The sequence below is a fragment of the Mobula birostris genome, chromosome 3, assembly GCF_030028105.1.
Source record: "Mobula birostris isolate sMobBir1 chromosome 3, sMobBir1.hap1, whole genome shotgun sequence".
In the NCBI taxonomy this organism is placed as follows: domain Eukaryota; kingdom Metazoa; phylum Chordata; class Chondrichthyes; order Myliobatiformes; family Myliobatidae; genus Mobula; species Mobula birostris.
In genome coordinates, this window is record NC_092372.1 from 117534743 (window position 1) to 117552649 (window position 17907).

General features: G+C 44.5%; 1 protein-coding gene across 4 annotated transcripts in view; it reads left to right on the top strand.

Moving 5' to 3' along the window:
* Window positions 1–17907, top strand: part of klhl12 (kelch-like family member 12) — a 128030-nt gene that overhangs the window by 70579 nt on the left and 39544 nt on the right. For all 4 annotated transcript variants that reach the window (XM_072253237.1, XM_072253240.1, XM_072253238.1 and 1 more), the window contains exon 8: window positions 16844–16950. In XM_072253237.1, coding sequence (XP_072109338.1) covers window positions 16844–16950 — 107 coding nt within the window. The remainder of the gene's footprint in view (window positions 1–16843; window positions 16951–17907) is intronic.

The following is a 17907-nucleotide window of genomic DNA, read 5'->3' on the forward strand; positions in this document are numbered from 1 at the left end:
GCATTTATAGCGAGAGGATTCGAGTACAGGAGCAGGGAGGTACTACTGCAGTTGTACAAGGTCTTGGTGAGACCACACCTGGAGTATTGTGTGCAGTTTTGGTCCCCTAATCTGAGGAAAGACATCCTTGCCATAGAGGGAGTACAAAGAAGGTTCACCAGATTGATTCCTGGGATGGCAGGACTTTCATATGAAGAAAGACTGGATGAACTAGGCTTGTACTCGTTGGAATTTAGAAGATTGAGGGGGGATCTGATTGAAACGTATAAAATCCAAAAGGGATTGGACAGGCTAGATGCAAGAAGATTGTTCCCGATGTTGGGGAAGTCCAGAATGAGGGGTCACAGTTTGAGGATAAGGGGGAAGCCTTTTAGGACTGAGATTAGGAAAAACTTCTTCACACAGAGAGTGGTGAATCTGTGGAATTCTCTGCCACAGGAAACAGTTGAGGCCAGTTCATTGGCTATATTTAAGAGGGAGTTAGATATGGCCCTTGTGGCTACGGGGATCAGGGGGTATGGAGGGAAGGCTGGTGCAGGGTTCTGAGTTGGATGATCAGCCATGATCATAATAAATGGCGGTGCAGGCTCGAAGGGCTGAATGGCCTACTCCTGCACCTATTTTCTATGTTTCTATGCCATCTTCAGGAATGAATTTTACCAATGGTCTACCTCTCATAGCACTTTGTTACAGTGGGTGTGAGTGTAACTGGGTGATATTCATTGAAGCAGCTTACCATGTTCTTCTAGGGTACTGGTATAATTGATGCCCTATCGAAGCTGGTGGGAACCTCTGACTGCGGCATTGAGAGATTGAAAATGAATTTGAATACTCCTGCCGGTTGGTTGGCACAGGTTTTCAGTGTCCTACCAAGTACACCATCAGGGCCTGACGCCTTGCGAGGGTTCACCCTCTTGAAAGATATTCTCACATCTACATCTGAGACAGATATCACAGGGTCACCAGCTGCTGCAGGGATTCACACCAGTATACTTTTATTCTTCCTTTCAAAGTATCATTAAAAACATTTGGCTCATCAGGGAGTGAAGCATTTATGATGTTAACTTTCACTGCCATAACTGATGTGCATCTGATTCCCTTTCTAACTTCACTTGGAATTGCTTTTTGCTCTTAAAATAGCCTTCTGTAGGTTGTACCTGGACATCTTGTAGAGTTCTGGAACACCAGTCTTGAACACCACAGATCTAGCCCTCAGCAGACTGCAAGTCTCATGGTCTATGTCAAGTCTTCTGGTTTATGTTTGTGCAGTCTGTTCTCAAAGCCACACACTCATCCGCACAGGTCTTGCTGAAGTCAATGACAGTTGTAGCATATTCATTCAGATCCAAATATGAATCCCTGGATATTGTCCAATCCATCGACTCAAAGCAGTCCCGTGAGTGTTCCTCTGCCTCCCTTCACCATACCCCTGTGGTCCACCCCACTGCTGCCATGGTCCTCAGTCTTTGCATGTATGTTGGGAGTAGAAGTACAGCCGGGTGATCAGACTAGTTAAAGTGTGAGCATGGTAAGCATATTTGATTAAGCTGGTTAGGTGGAGGCTTGCTTAGTTGCAGTGACGTCTCAGGGCCCAAACAAAGGTGTTTGTCTTTTTTATGATCACAAGACACTGCTGGATATTAACACCAAGTACTGCACGACTACCCCACTAGTGAGCTGCTCAGGAGTGTTGCTGCCCCAGGAAGAAGGCATCAGAGGTGGTGTTTAGTCCAACAAACGGTGGAAATGATTGGCTTGGATGTTTTTTATTGCGAGCACAAAGCCCTGTTGGACATTGATAACGTCTTCATAGAGAGGGATCAAAAGTGGAGAGAGTGAGCAATTTCAAGTTCCTGGGTGTCAACATCTTTGAGGATCTATTCTGGGCCCGACACATTGATGTAATTGCAAAGAAGGCACAACAGTAGCTATATTCAATTAGGAACTTGAGGAGATTTGGTATGTCACCTAAGACACCCACACATTTCTACAGATGTACCGTGGGGAGCACTCTAACTGGCTGCATCACTGTCTGTATGGGGGGAGGTGTATTGTAGCTTATAGTTTTTAAAATTGGGTATTACAATGTACTGCTGTTGCGAATCAACAAATTTCACAACATAGGCCAATGATATTAAATCTGATTCGAAAGTCTGACAAAACCTGACCACTAGATGTTCCAGGTTGGGGGAGCAGGACTGAGGCAGAACCGCCAGGTCTGTACACAATGTTGAGTTAATCATGAAGAAAATGCCGCTGAATCTGCCTTTACCTGATGCCACTGTCCAATCCATGCGATGGAAGATGAATCTGTCAGGCTGCAGCACTGTGTCCACGGTGCTGGGAGTGAACCACGTCTCTGTGAAGCAAAGTACGCTGCAGTCTCTGATGTCCCTCTGGTGCTGCAGTCTTGCTCTGACGTCTTCAATGTTATTTTCCAGAGACTAAATTGTCAAGGAAGATGGTTAGGATCAGGGCTTTAGGACCCTGCATTTCAGTTTTACCTGCAGCACAGCATGCCATCCGTACTTTCTTAAAGGGAAACTGCTGTTGTGACCTGAGTTTGCAGTCCAGAATCTGCTAATTTTGAGGATCAATAGATTTCTTAAATACTTAAAGCAATGTTTCTTACTAAAGTACTCATGGCTGTGACTGTAGATTTCAGCTGTAGAGGCCCAAAACGTTAACATTTAAAGATTCCTTTTGGAGTTGCACACTAGGAGTCACCACTTTTTTTTGCCATCTTGAATCTTCTGATGCCATCTTGGATATCAGTAGACAGTCTGTCTCCAGAGATGAAGACAGAAAAATTGAGAAAGTGAGAGTCCAAAACCTGGACCTCTGGACCTCTGTACGTCCCTCTACGGCTGGATCCTTGACTTCCTCACTGGGAGCCATAGTCTGTGCTGATCAGAAAAAGCATCTCCTCCTTGCTGACAATCAACACTGGCGCACCTCAAAGATGTGTACTTAGCCTACTGCTCTACTCTTTCTACACCCACGATTGTGTGGCAAGGCACAGCTCAAACACCATCGATAAATTTGCCAACAACACAACTATTGTTGGCAGAATTTCAGATGGTGGCAAGGCATACGGGAGCAAGGTAGGTCAGCTGGTTGAATGGTGTCACAGCAACAACCTTCCACTCAACGTCAGTAAGACCAAAGAATTGATTGTGCACTTCAGAAGGGGTAGTCGACGGAACACACACTAATCCTCATCGAGGGATGAGCTGGGGAAAAGGTGAGCAGTTTCAAGTTCCTGGGTGTCAACATCTCCAAAGTTATATCCTGGGTCCAACACATTAATGTAATTACAAAGAAAGCACGACAACAGCTATATTTCATTCGGACTTTGAGCCTCCATAGCATCCAGGACGTCTTCAAGGCGGCATCCATCATTAAAGACTCTCATTACCCAGTACATGCCCTCTTCTCATTGCTGCCATCAAGGAGGAGGTACAGGAGCCTGAAGACACATGCTCAACGTTTCTTCAAAACCTTCTTCCCTCCACCATCAGATTTCTGAATGGACAATGAACACATGAACACTATTTCCCTTACTTTTTTGCACTAATTTATTGTTTTCTGTTATACTGGGTGGCAGGATTGAGATACGTCTCTACCACAGGAGGTGGAAGGAATTCCTTTCCTCTGCTAGCCTAAGGTCACTCTTGGTTGGGCAAAGTGTGGCACCTGCTTAGCCCCCCGATGAGGGTTGTGTGAAGCCATGGGATGGATGGTCGTATGAGCAGCCAATGCATATCACAAGTTCTGATTATGTGACTACTGATGCTATGCAGACAATCTCTAAAGAGTTTTGATAATGGCTGGGATCACCCATCTTGTAAAGACACTGCCCAGAAGAAGACAGTGGTAAATCGCTTCTCCAGAAAAATTTGCCAAGAAAAATCATGGTAAAGGAAAGGCCATGCTTGCCCACGTCATATGACATGGCACATAACAAATGAATGATATACTTATTGAAATATAGGTTTTAATTTTATCTATTGAAATGTACAACTGCCACAAAACAACAAATTTAACGATATATGCGGATGATATTAAAGCTGATTCTGAGGTGTCCAGGTGGACCAAGTGAATTTGATGGCAGGCTGGAAGTTGCAAGCAATTCACAGATTCAGCATTGGTGCAGGAAGCAGCACTAGTGCAGTGCAGAAGTAGATGTGTGTCATGGAGAGCTTCACTAGGCACGAGCGGGCTCAATCAGGTGCAAGGCATATGGATCGGACCTACTTGTTCACTTGAGAGGGCTTAGCTACATCTGCTGTGTGGAGGACAACAGCTGGTGTACCATGAGGAATAGATTTGTCTCCTTCAACCTTGGAAGAAGTGGACGCAGAACAAAATAGTGAGTGTGTTGTCAGGCCTATTTGACTACAGAAGCTGATAAGAAGCAGGGAGGAGCTCATCTTCAGGTCCTCTCAGGAGTTTTTTTTTGGAGCCATTAGGTGATGGATGCTGAGGCCATGCATCCTTCCTTGCAAGAACTTGACAACAATCAATTCAGGTGATAGCTGATGTGAAGACAAGAAACTTGCCTTTTTGTAGTTCTACCTTGGCTGAGGGCTGGTTGAAAAGGAGGAGGTGCTTGCTGTCTTGAGGAAAATTAAAGTGGATAAATCCCCAGGACCTGACAGGGTGTTCCCTCGGACCTTGAAGGAGACTAGTGTTGAAATTGCAGGGGCCCTGGCAGAAATATTTAGAATGTCACTGTCTACAGGTGAAGTGCCAGAGGATTGGAGAGTGGCTCATGTTGTTCCGTTGTTTAAAAAAGGATCAAAAAGTAATCCAGGAAATTGTTAGGCCGGTAAGTTTAACGTCGGTAGTAGGTAAGTTATTGGAGGGAGTACTAAGAGACAGTATCTACAAGCATTTGGATAGACAGGGACTTATTAGGGAGAGTCAACATGGCTTTGTGTGTGGTAGGTCATGTTTGACCAATCTATTGGAGTTTTTTGAGGAGGTTACCAGGAAAGTGGATGAAGGGAAGGCAGTGGATATTGTCTACATGGACTTCAGTAAGGCCTTTGACAAGGTCCCGCATGGGAAGTTAGTTAGGAAAATTCAGTCCCTAGGTATATATGGAGAGCTGGTAAATTGGATTAGACATTGGCCCAATGGAAGAAGCCAAAGAGTGGTAGTAGAGAATTGCTTCTCCGAGTGGAGGCCTGTGACTAGTGGTGTGTCACAGGGATCAGTGCTGGGTCCGTTGTTATTTGTCATCTATATCAATGATCTGGATGATAACGTGGTAAATTGGATCAGCAAATTTGCTGATGATACAAAGATTGGAGGTGTAGTAGACAGTGAGGAAGGTTTTCAGAGCCTGCAGAGGGACTTGGACCAGCTGGAAAAATGGGCTGAAAAATGGCAGATGGAGTTTAATACAGACAAGTGTGAGGTATTGCACGTTGGAAGGACAAACCAAGGTAGAACATACAGGGTTGATGGTAAGGCACTGAGGAGTGTAGTAGAACAGAGGGATCTGGGAATACAGATACAAAATTCCCTAAAAGTGGCGTCACAGGTAGATAGGGTCGTAAAGAGAGCTTTTGGTACATTGGCCTTTATTAATCAAAGTATTGAGTATAAGAGCTGGAATGTTATGATGAGGTTGTATAAGGCATTGGTGAGGCCGAATCTGGAGTATTGTGTTCAGTCTTGGTCACCAAATTACAGGAAGGATATAAATAAGGTTGAGAGAGTGCAGAGAAGGTTTACAAGGATGTTGCCGGGACTTGAGAAACTCAGTTACAGAGAAAGGTTGAATAGGTTAGGACTTCATTCCCTGAAGCGTAGAAGAATGAGGGGAGATTTGATAGAGGTATATAAAATTATGATGGGTATAGATAGAGTGAATGCAAGCAGGCTTTTTCCACTGAGGCAAGGGGAGAAAAAAACCAGAGGACATGGGTTAAGGGTGAGGGGGGAAAAGTTTAAAGGGAACATTAAGGGGGGCTTCTTCACACAGAGAGTGGTGGGAGTATGGAATGAGCTGCCAGACGAGGTGGTAAATGCAGGTTCTTTTTTAACATTTAAGAATAAATTGGACAGATACATGGATGGGAGGTGTATGGAAGGATATGGTCCGTGTGCAGGTCAGTGGGACTAGGCAGAAAATGGTTCGGCACAGCCAAGAAGGGCCAAAAGGCCTGTTTCTATGCTGTAGTTTTTCTATGGTCTCTATGGTTCCTGCAGAAGCAGTGATAGGCCACCAGGGGGCAGCGGGATGCTCTCATTGTCCAGAAAAACAGACCAGATGCTTGACTTTACCAAATAGCAACCTGCTATGAGTCAGACTAGCTCTGACAGTAGACATCATTTTGTGATCCTCAAAGGGGAAAGTGGTGCTCCAGCTTAAGCATCTGCTGTTCTTTGTGAGCAGAATTGCTGCATGTGAGCAACTGCATGAGGAGAGTGATGCCACATGTGATCAGTTTACTGCCCTGCTCCGAGAAAAGGTACAAGTGAACTTCATGTGAGAAGAGTCCCCCCTGGATTATCTGAAGACCAGGGCCAGGGGAGAGGAACGATGTCAGCAAGATCTCGACACCCATGGTTTGAGGCTCATCCTCCAGGCAGGAGGAGAAAATGATGGTAGCAGGTGAGGTTAGCAATTCAGCTCTCACCACCTCATACAATGCTTGCACCTGTGTACCATAGCCTGCCATCCTAGACTGCTCATTCAGTATATCCACAAGAAGAATTTTTCTGAGATTATCAAAAGGCATGTGTGCTAACTCAAAGGGAAAGTGTTCCAAGGGCTAGACTGCAGACTTGGAATGGCCCCTGTCACTAAGCACCAGGCTATTGAAACCCACCTACGATACAGTTAAAAGTGAACAGTGCCATTCAGTGCAGCTTTGCAGGCAATGTTATGTTCCAATTGTGTTTCACTTTCCCGATCGCATGAAATGTTTTATAACAGTATTCAAATGCATTCTCGTTTAAAACTTGTAGCATTTTGCATGTGCAAAGATGAGTCACACTGGCTGTGGCAGCTGCTGGCATTGTTGCACAAGCTGCAGTGCCTCACCTCCTGAAGTCCTGGTTGACATGTTTGAGGGAAACATCGCTAACAAACAGTGATGGATGCGTTATTTAAACAAAGACTTGTGGCATAGCAACACATTATTGCAAAAAAAAAGAATGATATAGCTAATGTTATTTTGAGAATTACCTCTAACTTTGGGTTCTCAATTGGATATCCTGTTAAGGTATAGATAATAGCAAACTCAAAGAGAGGGGTTCATATAGGAGGCTGAAAATGGTTGAAGGCTAAGAGAAAACATCTGCTTCTATGCATGGGATTGAAAACATGTTAGTGATCGCTTGAGCAGGGTAGCGTGACGCTACAGTGATCACATCTTGTTATGAATTTCTGCACTAGTGTTCAGTTCTTTCCCCTTTTTACATCTTGAAATAATCAGCTGTTCATTGACTTGCATTTAACAGCACTGAATGGGTATGGGCTTTCTTGGTCTAGAAGTATTAGCAACTCAGTCCATTTCCCACTTGTGCTGATCAATATATTGGGATGTGTGTTTCCTTCAGCTTCAATGTAGATATCCATTTTTGCTGACCATAGGCTGAAATGCAAATGATGTTAACACCCATAGAGTGGTGCTCCTCTGCAAAATTTATTTGGAGATCAAAGAACTTTAAGTGCAGAGATGTTTAAGCAAGCTATTTAAGTAATTGGAGTAGGTAGACTTGCAAATCAGCATGTATCACCTGGATTTCTTTAACTACATAATGGCGTACTGATTCCGGTAACATGATGGCGTGCTGGGCGTAATCATTCGTCCTTTATGTCCTTCTTATGATTGCAAGACGCTGCTGGATATTGACACCAAGTACTGCAGGTCTGTCCCACGACTGAGTTGCTGAATAGTGGTGGAGCTCAGCATGAGCTTGTTGCCTCCCATGTTGTTACCTGCTACAGCCCCCCCCCCTCCCCTCCCCTCCGCTTCCCCCAGGAAAGAAGGCGTTCCAACAACGTTGCAAATTATTGTCTTGTAATCACAGTAGTTGTGCAGACCAAGCCATCGTGCCACGGCCGCCGTCCAGGGGAGGAGATGCTGGAAGAGATGGGGAGAGTGTAGAGGTGTGGTTGGTGCACTGGAGTCCATGCTGGGCTGGCCCCTCCCATCAGTGCTGCTCTCCAGTGTTTGCTCAGTGGAAGATGAGCTGGATTTTATTCATCTATGGCTATGCTAACACATGATGAGGAAGTGCTGTGTACTTCTTCTTACGTAAATGTGGCTCCCATGCACCATCAATCTATAGGCCATGCAGCTCAGGGACTTGGGCTATATTATTTTTTGGTGACTGTATATTTTTCTGCTATGGTAACTAGGTGTGCTGTGTTTGACTGTTGTTTGACACCTTGGCCCCAGAGGGATGCTATTTCGTATGGCTGCATAATGGCAATTAAACTTGGACTTGAACTTAACAAATGGACGTGGAAAACACACGCAAAATGCTGGGGGAACTTAGCCAGTCAGGTAGTATCTATGGAGGGGAATAAGCAGTCAGTGTTTCGGGCCGAGACCCTTCATCGGAACCTGTGAAGACACCAGGCTGAAGGAGTTGTGAGAGTTGTCGGGAAACGTACTGTCATTAAATGAGTTAATGTGGGTGGAAGAGAGAAACAGGAAGGGCACAAACACTCTCTTCAGAATATTCTATAGACACTTCCCCCAACCCTCAATTGCAACAGAGACACTGAGGAACAGATCAAGAGGCAGGTTTTAGAAAGGTGCAAGAATAACAGGGCTGTCATGGGTGACTTCGACTGCCGTAATATCAATTAGCACCTCCTTGGTGCAAAGGGTTTACATGGACAGGCCAACTAAAGGAGAGGCCACACTGGATGCAGTGCTAGGCAATCAACCAGGTCAGGTGTCTGATCTCATGGGGGCTGAGCATTTTGGAGACAGTAACCAGAGCTCCCTTACCTTTGGAGAGGGATAGAAGCAGATGGATTGGGAAAGTATTTAATTGGCGGAGGGGAAATTCTATTAGGCAAGAATTTAGGAGGAAAAATTGGAAATGGGTGTGCTCAGGAAAATGCACAAAAGAAATGTCAAGGTTGTTTGCATCGGGTTCTGGATAGGCTTGTCCCATTGAGACGGATAGGATGGTAGAGTGAAGGAACCGTGGCTGGCAAGAGATGCGTAACATCTAGTCAAGAGGAAGAAAGAAGCTCACTTACGGGTTAGAAGCAAGGATTAGACAGAGCTCTAGAGGGTTCTAGCGAGGAAGGAGCTGAAGAAGACACACAAAAAGGAGCAAAAAGGTCCTTCTGAAGCTGTACGGGGCCCTGGTGAGACCACACCTGAAGTATTGTGTGCAGTTTTGGTCTCCAAATTTGAGGAAGGACATTCTTGCTATTGAGGGAGTGCAGCGTAGGTTGACAAGGTTAATTCCCGGGATGGCAGAACTGTCATATGTTGAAAGATTGGAGCAACTGGGCTTGTATACACTGGAATTTTGAAGGATGAGAGAGGATCTGATTGAAACATATAAGATTATTAAGGGATTGGACACGCTGCAGGCAGGAAGCATGTTCCCGCTGATGGGTGAGTCCAGAGCCAGAGGCCACAGTTTAAGAATAAGGGGTAGGCCATTTAGAACGGAGTTGAGGAAAAACTTTTTCACCCAGAGAGTGGTGGATATGTGGAATGCTCTGCCCCAGAAGGCAGTGGAGGCCAAGTCTCTGGATGCTTTCAAGAAAGAGATGGATAGAGCTCTTACAGATAGCGGAATCAGAGGTTATGGGGATAAGGCAGGAACTGGATACTGATTGTGGATGATCAGCCATGATCACAGTGAATGGCACTGCTGACTTGAAGGGCCGAATGGCCTACTCCTGCACCTATTGTCTATTATCTAAAATGCTGGAGGAACTCAGTAGGCCAGGCAGTATCTATGGAAAAAAGTACCATTGTCGTTTCGGGCCGAATCCCTTCGGCAGGACTGGAGAAAAAGCGCTGAGAAGTAGATTTGAAAGGTGGGGGGAGAGAAGAGAGAAACGCCAGGCAATAAGTGAAATTTGGAGGGGGAGGGATGAAGCAAAGAGCTAAGAAGTTGATTGGTGAAAGAGACAGAAGGCCATGGAAGAAAGAAAAAAGGGAAGGAGGAGCACCAAAGGGAGGCGATGGGTGGGCAGGGAGATAACATGCATCAGGTTGGAGGCTACCCAAATGGAATATAAGGTGTTGTTCCTCCAATCTAAGGGTGGCTTTATCCCGACAATGGAGGAGGCCATGGATGGACATTGGAATGGGAATGGGAAGTGTTCTGGCAGACGGCGCGTAGATGCTTGGCGAAGCGGTCTCCCAATCTATGTCGGGTCTCACCAATATACAGGAGGCCACACCGGGAGCACCGAACACAGTATATGCCTTAACAGACTCATGGGTGAAGAGTCCCCTCATCTGGAAGGACTGTTTGGGGCCCTGGATGGTTGTGAGGGAGGAGGTGTAGGGTCAGGTGTAACCCAACTTGTTCCGCTTGCAATGTTAAATGCCAGGAGGGAGATCAGTGGGGAGGGATGAATGCACAAGGAAATCGCTTAGGGAGCGATCCCTTTAGAAAGCAGAAGGAGCTGGAGAATTCATTTAAGAGAGTTAGAAGGAGGCATGACAAGGCCTTGGTGAGTAGGATTAAAGAAAACCCCAAGGTGTTCTACACATACAGTATGTGAAGAACAGAAGGATGACGAGAGTGAGGGTAGGACTGATCGGGGATAGAAGAGGAAAGGTGTGCCTCTAGTCGGAGGAGGTAGGGAAGGTCCTCAGTGAATACTTTGCTTCAGTATTTACCAGTGAAAAGGGGCCTTGATGTTTGTAAGCACAGTAGAAAACAGACTAATAAGCTGGAATATGTTGACGAAGGAAGAGTGTATGCTGGAACTTTAGAAAAAGATTAGGATAAGTAAGTCCCCAGAGATATTCCTCAGGTTACTACAAGAAGCGAAGGAAGAGATTGCTGTGTTTTTGGCAATTATCTTTGCATCCTTACTGTCCACAGCGGTAGTACCAGACGATTGGATGGTGACAAATGTTATTCCTTTGTTCAAAAAATGGAGTAGGGATAACTCTGTGATTTATAGACCAGTGAGTCTTATTTCAGTAGTGGGCAAATTATTGGAGAAGCTTCTTAGAGACAATATTTACAAGCATCTGGAGAAGATAATCAGCAGGCCTGATTGTAATTTTCAGGATCTGACAGATCACACTGATGAGGTTAGAGCAGAGGATGTGATATATATGGATCTTAGTAAGGTATTTAATAAGGTTCTCCATGATAGACTCTAATTGGTTTGCCCATACAAGGTAGGGTAGTGGTATTTATGAAGGTCGCGGAGGGTGGCTGGTCGCCAGCCTCCATGCAGAGTGTGGCCCGTCTGTGGCCAGTCTTTGCCTTCTGTGGGTGGGTGATTTATACATCCACAGGGTGATGTATTCTTGATCCCGTACCTCCTTGCTTTCTCGGTGGGCCTTGTATGGGTGCCTTGTCGGGTGCCTTGCTGGGGTCCGTGTGCGCTGCATCTGCTGCTCTGCCTTCGTTCATGTGTTTGGTTGCATCCTTGAGGGATTCAGTCGGGCTCGTGCTGACTATTCCTAGTCATGTTGTGCCTCTCCAAATGTTCATAAATCCAGCCTCTCAGGATCTTATCCATCAACATACCAACCACTGAAGTAAGACTCACTGGCCTATAATTTCCTGGGCTATCTCTACTCCTTTTCTTGAATAAGGGAACAACTGCAACCCTTCAATCCTCCAGAATCTCTCCTGTCCTCATTGATGATGCAAAGATCATTGCCAGAGGATTAGCAATCTCTTCCCTTGCCTCCCACAGTAGCCTGAGGTACATCTCGTCCAGTCCCGGTGACTTATCCAACTTGATGCTTTCCAAAAGCTCCAGAACATCCTCTTCCTTAATATCTACATTCTCAAGCTTTTCAGTCTGCTGTAAGTCATCCCTACAATCGGCAAGATCCTTTTCCTTAGTGAATACTGAAGCAAAGTATTCATTAAGTACCTCTGCTATCTCCTCCGGTTCCATACACACTTTTCCACTGTCACACTTGATTGGTCCTGTTCTCTCACGTCTTATCCTCTTGCTCTTCACATACTTGTAGAATGCCTTGGGTTTTTCCTTAATCCTGTCCGCCAAGGCCTTCTCATGGCCCCTTCTGGTTCTCCTAATTTCATTCTTAAGCTCCTTCCTGTTAGCCTTATAATGTTCTAGATCTCTATCACTACCTAGTTTTTTGAACCTTTCGTAAGCTTTTCTTCTTGACTGGATTTTCAACCGCCTTTGTACACCACGGTTCCTGTGCCCTAGCATCCTTTCCCTGTCTCATTGAAACATATATATGCAGAGCTCCATGCAAATATCTTCTGAACATTTGCTACATTGCTTCCCTACATTTCCCTGAAAAAATCTGTTCCCAATTTATGCTTCCAAGTTCCTACCTGACAGCCTCATATTTCCCCTTACTCCAATTAAACGTTTTCCTAACTTCTCTGTTCCTATCCCTCTCCAATATTATTGTGAACGAAATGTCAGGGGTAAGTTTTTTATGCAGAGAGTGGTGAGTGCGTTGAATGGGCTGCCAGTAACGGTGGTGGAGGCAGATACGATATGTATATATATATATATATATATATATATATATATATACTATGTGCAGTAGGTTTTCTATGTTTCTATGTTAGATAGAGGGTATTTTACCTGGAGATTGGTGACCTGAGGTGTTCCATATTCACCTGTTCTAGAATCCCTGCTGTTTGTAATCTTTATAAATGGCTTGGATGAGGAAGTGGAGTGATAGGTTTTGTAAGTTTGCAGATGACACAAAGGTTGGTGGAGTTGTGGATACTTTAGAAGGTTGTTGTATGTTTCAGTGGGGATTGATAGGATTGTAGAGTTTGCTGAGAACTGGCAGATGAAGTTCAACCTGGAAAAATGTGAAATGATTCATTTTGGAAGTTTGAATTTGAAGGCAGAATACAGTGTTAATGGCAGGATTCTTAGCAGCGTAGAGAAACAGGGATCTTGGGGTCCATGTCCTTAATCCCTCAAAGTTGCCACACAAGTTGACAGGGTTGTTTAGAAGGCATATGGTGTGTTGGCCTTCATTAGTCATGGGTCTGAGTTCAAGAGCAATGAGGTAACATTACAGCTCTATAAAACCCTGTTTAGACTACACTTGGAATATTATGTTTAGTTCTGCTCGCCTATAGGAAGGATGTGGAAGCTTTAGAGAAGGTTCAGAGGAGGTTTACCACGAAGCTGCCTGGATTAGAGAGATTGCCTTACGAGGATATGCTGGGCGAGCTGGAGCTTTTCTCTCTGGAGCAAAAGAGGATGAGAGGTGACCTGATAGAGGTGTACGAGATGATAAGGACCATACATCAAGTGGATAGTCAGTCTCTGACAGTTTCCCAGGGCAAAAATGAGTGATATGAAGGGCATAAGTTTAAAGTGATTGGAGGAAAGTATAAGGGGGATGTTATAGGTACATCTTACACAGAGTGGAAACATAGAAACATAGAAACATAGAAAATAGGTGCAGGAGTAGGCCATTCGGCCCTTCGAGCCTGCACCGCCATTTATTATGATCATGGCTGATCATCCAACTCAGAACCCCGCCCCAGCCTTCTCTCCACACCCCCTGACCCCCGTAGCCACAAGGGCCATATCTAACTCCCTCTTAAATATAGCCAATGAACTGGCCTCAACTGTTTCCTGTGGCAGAGAATTCCACAGATTCACCACTCTCTGTGTGAAGAAGTTTTTCCTAATCTCGGTCCTAAAAGGCTTCCCCTCTATCCTCAAACTGTGACCCCTCGTTCTGGACTTCCCCAACATCGGGAACAATCTTCCTGCATCTAGCCTGTCCAATCCCTTTAGGATCTTATACGTTTCAATCAGATCCCCCCTCAATCTTCTAAATTCCAACGAGTACAAGCCCAGTTCATCCAGTCTTTCTTCATATGAAAGTCCTGCCATCTCAGGAATCAATCTGGTGAACCTTCTTTGTACTCCCTCTATGGCAAGGATGTCTTTCCTCAGATTAGGGGACCAAAACTGCACACAATACTCCAGGTGTGGTCTAGGAAATTGAAGGGTCACGTGGGGAGGATGCTATAGATTGAAGTATATTAAAAGGTCATCCTGGGCCAAAAGGCCTGTTCTATGATAGGATTCTTCTCATGAACCACAACAATCTCGTCATGCAGGGAGTGAAAAAAATTTTTGCTCAATGGGTATTGCTAATTACAAAAACTTGCAAAAATTGCAAATGAAACTCCACTCTGTATGAAGATAGGGAAGCAAAAGACAGGAAATTATAGGTTCGTTAGAGTCTGTTACTAAGGGTGCGGTTTCAGGGTACTTGGAGGCACATGATAAAGTAGGCTGAAGTCAGAATGGTTTCCTTGAGAGGAAATCTTGCCTGAAAAACCTGTTGGAATTCTTTGAAGAAATAACAGGAAGGATAGATAAAGAAGAGTCAGTGGATATTGTTCACTTGGATTTTCAGAAGGCCTCTGACAAGATGCCACACATGAGGCTGCTAAACAAGATATTGCAGGAAACATACTCACATGAATAGAAAATTAGCTGACTGGCAGAGGCAAGGAGTGGGAATAAAGGGAGCCTTTTCTGGTCAACTCTGGTGACTAGTGATGTTCCACAGCAGCCTGTTGTGACCGCTTCTTTTCACATCATATGTCAATGATTTAGATGACAGAGTTGATGGCTTCGTGGCTAAGTTTCCAGATGATATAAAGATTGGTGGAGAGGTAGGTAATGTTGAAGAAGCAGGGAGTCTGCAGAGGGACTTGGATTAGAAGAATTGGCAAAGAAGTGGCAGATGGAATGCACCATAGAGAAATGTGTAGTTACTTTGGTAGAAGGAATGAAGGCATAGACTATTTTCTAAACAGGGAGAAAATTCAGAAATCAGACTTGGGACTTGGGAATCCTTGTGCAGGATTCCATAAAGGTTAACTTGCAGTTGAGTTGGTGGTAAAGAAAGCAAATGTAATGTTAGCATAAATTTCAAGAGGACTAGAAAAGCAAGGGTGTAATGCTGAGGCTTTATAAGCCTTTGGTCAGGCCGCACTTGGAGTATTGTGAGCAGTTCTGGGCTCCTTATCTAAGAAAGGGTGTGCTAAGTGTGGAGAGGGTCCAGAGGATGTTTACAAGAGTGATCCTGGAAATGAAAGGGTTAACTTATGAGGAGTGTTTGATGCCTCTGGGCCTGTATTTGTTGGAGTTTAGAGTAGTGAGGGGTTCTCATTGAAAGGGCTAGATAGAGTGGACATGCAGAGGAAAAGGTGCTTCCAGGCCTGAAGTATGTTCAATCACCAAAAAACTAGGTACACACAGATTGTTCTACTTGGTAACACCAGGAGACCTCATGGGGCAAAAATACCTTGCAAAGATTATACTTCAGATGACACAGGTATATTTCAGACAACAGAGAAGAGGGACCAAATACCTTCAAGTCTATGATAATTCTCAGCAACTAAATTAAACCCATTACACCTCTTACTTTCCTGTTGACTATTCTATTTAACTATTTTCCCATCTGAAAAACTCAATGTAAGTAGCACCCAAAAACTGTTCCATGATGATCACCACCCAGAGCTTTGATCACCAGATTTTGTTGATGCGGGTCGAAACCTTTCCTGGTTTGTCATCAAGTGACCATCTAACCTTGGGAAAACCCCATCTACTTATAAGCTGTAGAGATCAAGTGGGAAGAGCTGTTCCAATCCATAATTCATGTCTTTTATTGTTGCAGCTCCACCTGATCTTTTCAACGTAGAAGCTTAAATGTAAACTTTTTCAACATAGGGGTTCAGTATAAGCCTTGTGCAAATTGTTATTTATTGAGATACAGTGTAGAACAGGCCATTCCGGCCCTTTGAGCCATGCTGCCCAGCAATCCTCCAATACAGCCCTAGTCTAATCATGAGACAATTTACAATGACCAAATAAGCCTATCAGCTGGTATGTCTTTGGACTGTGGGAGGAAGCCAGAGCACCCAGGGGAAACTCACAGCGTTACAAGGAGAACAGACAAACTCCGGCAGTAGCAGGAATTGAACCCAGGTCTGTACTGTAAAGTGTTGTGCTAACCACTATGCTACTGTGCCATCCCATATGTTTTCCTGTTATCTCTACACTCTTCCAATTGCCTGCACTTATCATGAAAGTATAAGAGTTTGAAGTCGTGATACAGGGTTTCAACCTCAGACATTGATAATTGCTTTCCTCCCCCACAGATGCTGCTCATCCTGCTGAGTTCTTCCAGCAGATTGTTTGTTGCTCCATATTCCAGCATCTGTAGTCTCCTTGTCTCCATATAAGAATTTGGGCCGTGGATGTGGCTTTGTTCTATCACCCAGGCTTAATTATTTTTGGACAATCACCTACAGTATATCTCCATTCCCAACAGGTATCTGTTAACATTATCAATGCCATTGCTTATCATGCACTTCCCAAAGATGTCTGCCTTTCTCTTGCAAAGCAAACTTAGCACATGTCTTGAACTATAGCAACTATATAGCAAAAGAAAGCCAGCCCCTCATTTCTTTCTCTTGGGATTTCTGATTTCAGTTGCTTGGTCTCCACTGCAGAAGCTGAGAATTTTCTACAATATATTACCACTCTGCTGAATATCACACAGGTTTGGGATGCCCTGAAGTCAGGACAAAAAAAATGCTGGAATATTCTCTTCATGGTGAGGGGCTAAATTTTTATATTCGGAATGTATACTTATTTCTGCAGGAGCCAATGAAGTATTATTAGTGATTGGCGGGTTTGGAAGCCAGCAGTCTCCTATTGATGTGGTGGAAAAGTACAATCCAAAGTCTCAAGAGTGGAGTTTCCTGTCGGTGAGTAGTTACTTTAAATTGTATCTTGCTGCAAATTATATGATGTGGATTTAATGTGAGAGTTTGAGTGGGCTATAGAAGAAAACCATCTGACAGTATTTGAAAACACAGTACAGGACATTAGGACCATAATCTTAGTGCAGGGTCGGAACGGTACTGTAGCAGTTAGTGTAATGCTATAAAAGCACTAGAGACCCATGTTCAACTCTCGCCATTGTAAGGAGTTTGTACATTCACCCCGTGACCACGTGGTTTCTCTGGGTACGTTGTTTTTCTCCCACGTCCCAAACATGTTGGTTATTTGGGAAGCAGGGGCTCGTTGGGCCAGAAGGGCCTGTTACCATGCTATATCTCTGAATATCATTGAAAATCTAGCCCTTCCTTCCTACATAGCCTCCATTTTTCAGTCACCCATGTGCCTAGCTTGGGTGGCAGGGTGGAGATACGTCTCAATCAAAGGAGGTGTAAGGCACTCCTCCCCTCTGCTAGCCTGCAGGTCACCTTTGGGCAAGGTGTGGCACCTGCTTAACTCCCCCAGTCAGATGGTGGGTGGCCGTATGAACAGCTGGTGCAGATCACAAGTCCTGTTGATGTGACCATTGACGCCAGGCAGACAACCTCTGAAGAGTATTGATGAAGGCTGAGGTCACCCGTCTTGTAAAGACACTGCCCAGAAGAAGGCGAGGGCAAACCACTGTAGAAAAATTTGCCAAGAACAATCATGGTCGTGGAAAGATCATGATCGCCCACATCACAGGACACGGCACATAATGAATGAATGAAATGTGCCTGTCTAAGAGTTTATTAAATGTCCTTCATGATCTGCCAGTACCAACACTCTCGGCAGAGCTTTTAGCACATACATTACTTACTGTATAAAAAAAATTAACCTCTGACATTCCCCCCATTTTTCCTCCAATCACCATAAAATTCTTATTAGTCACTTCTGCCCTGGGA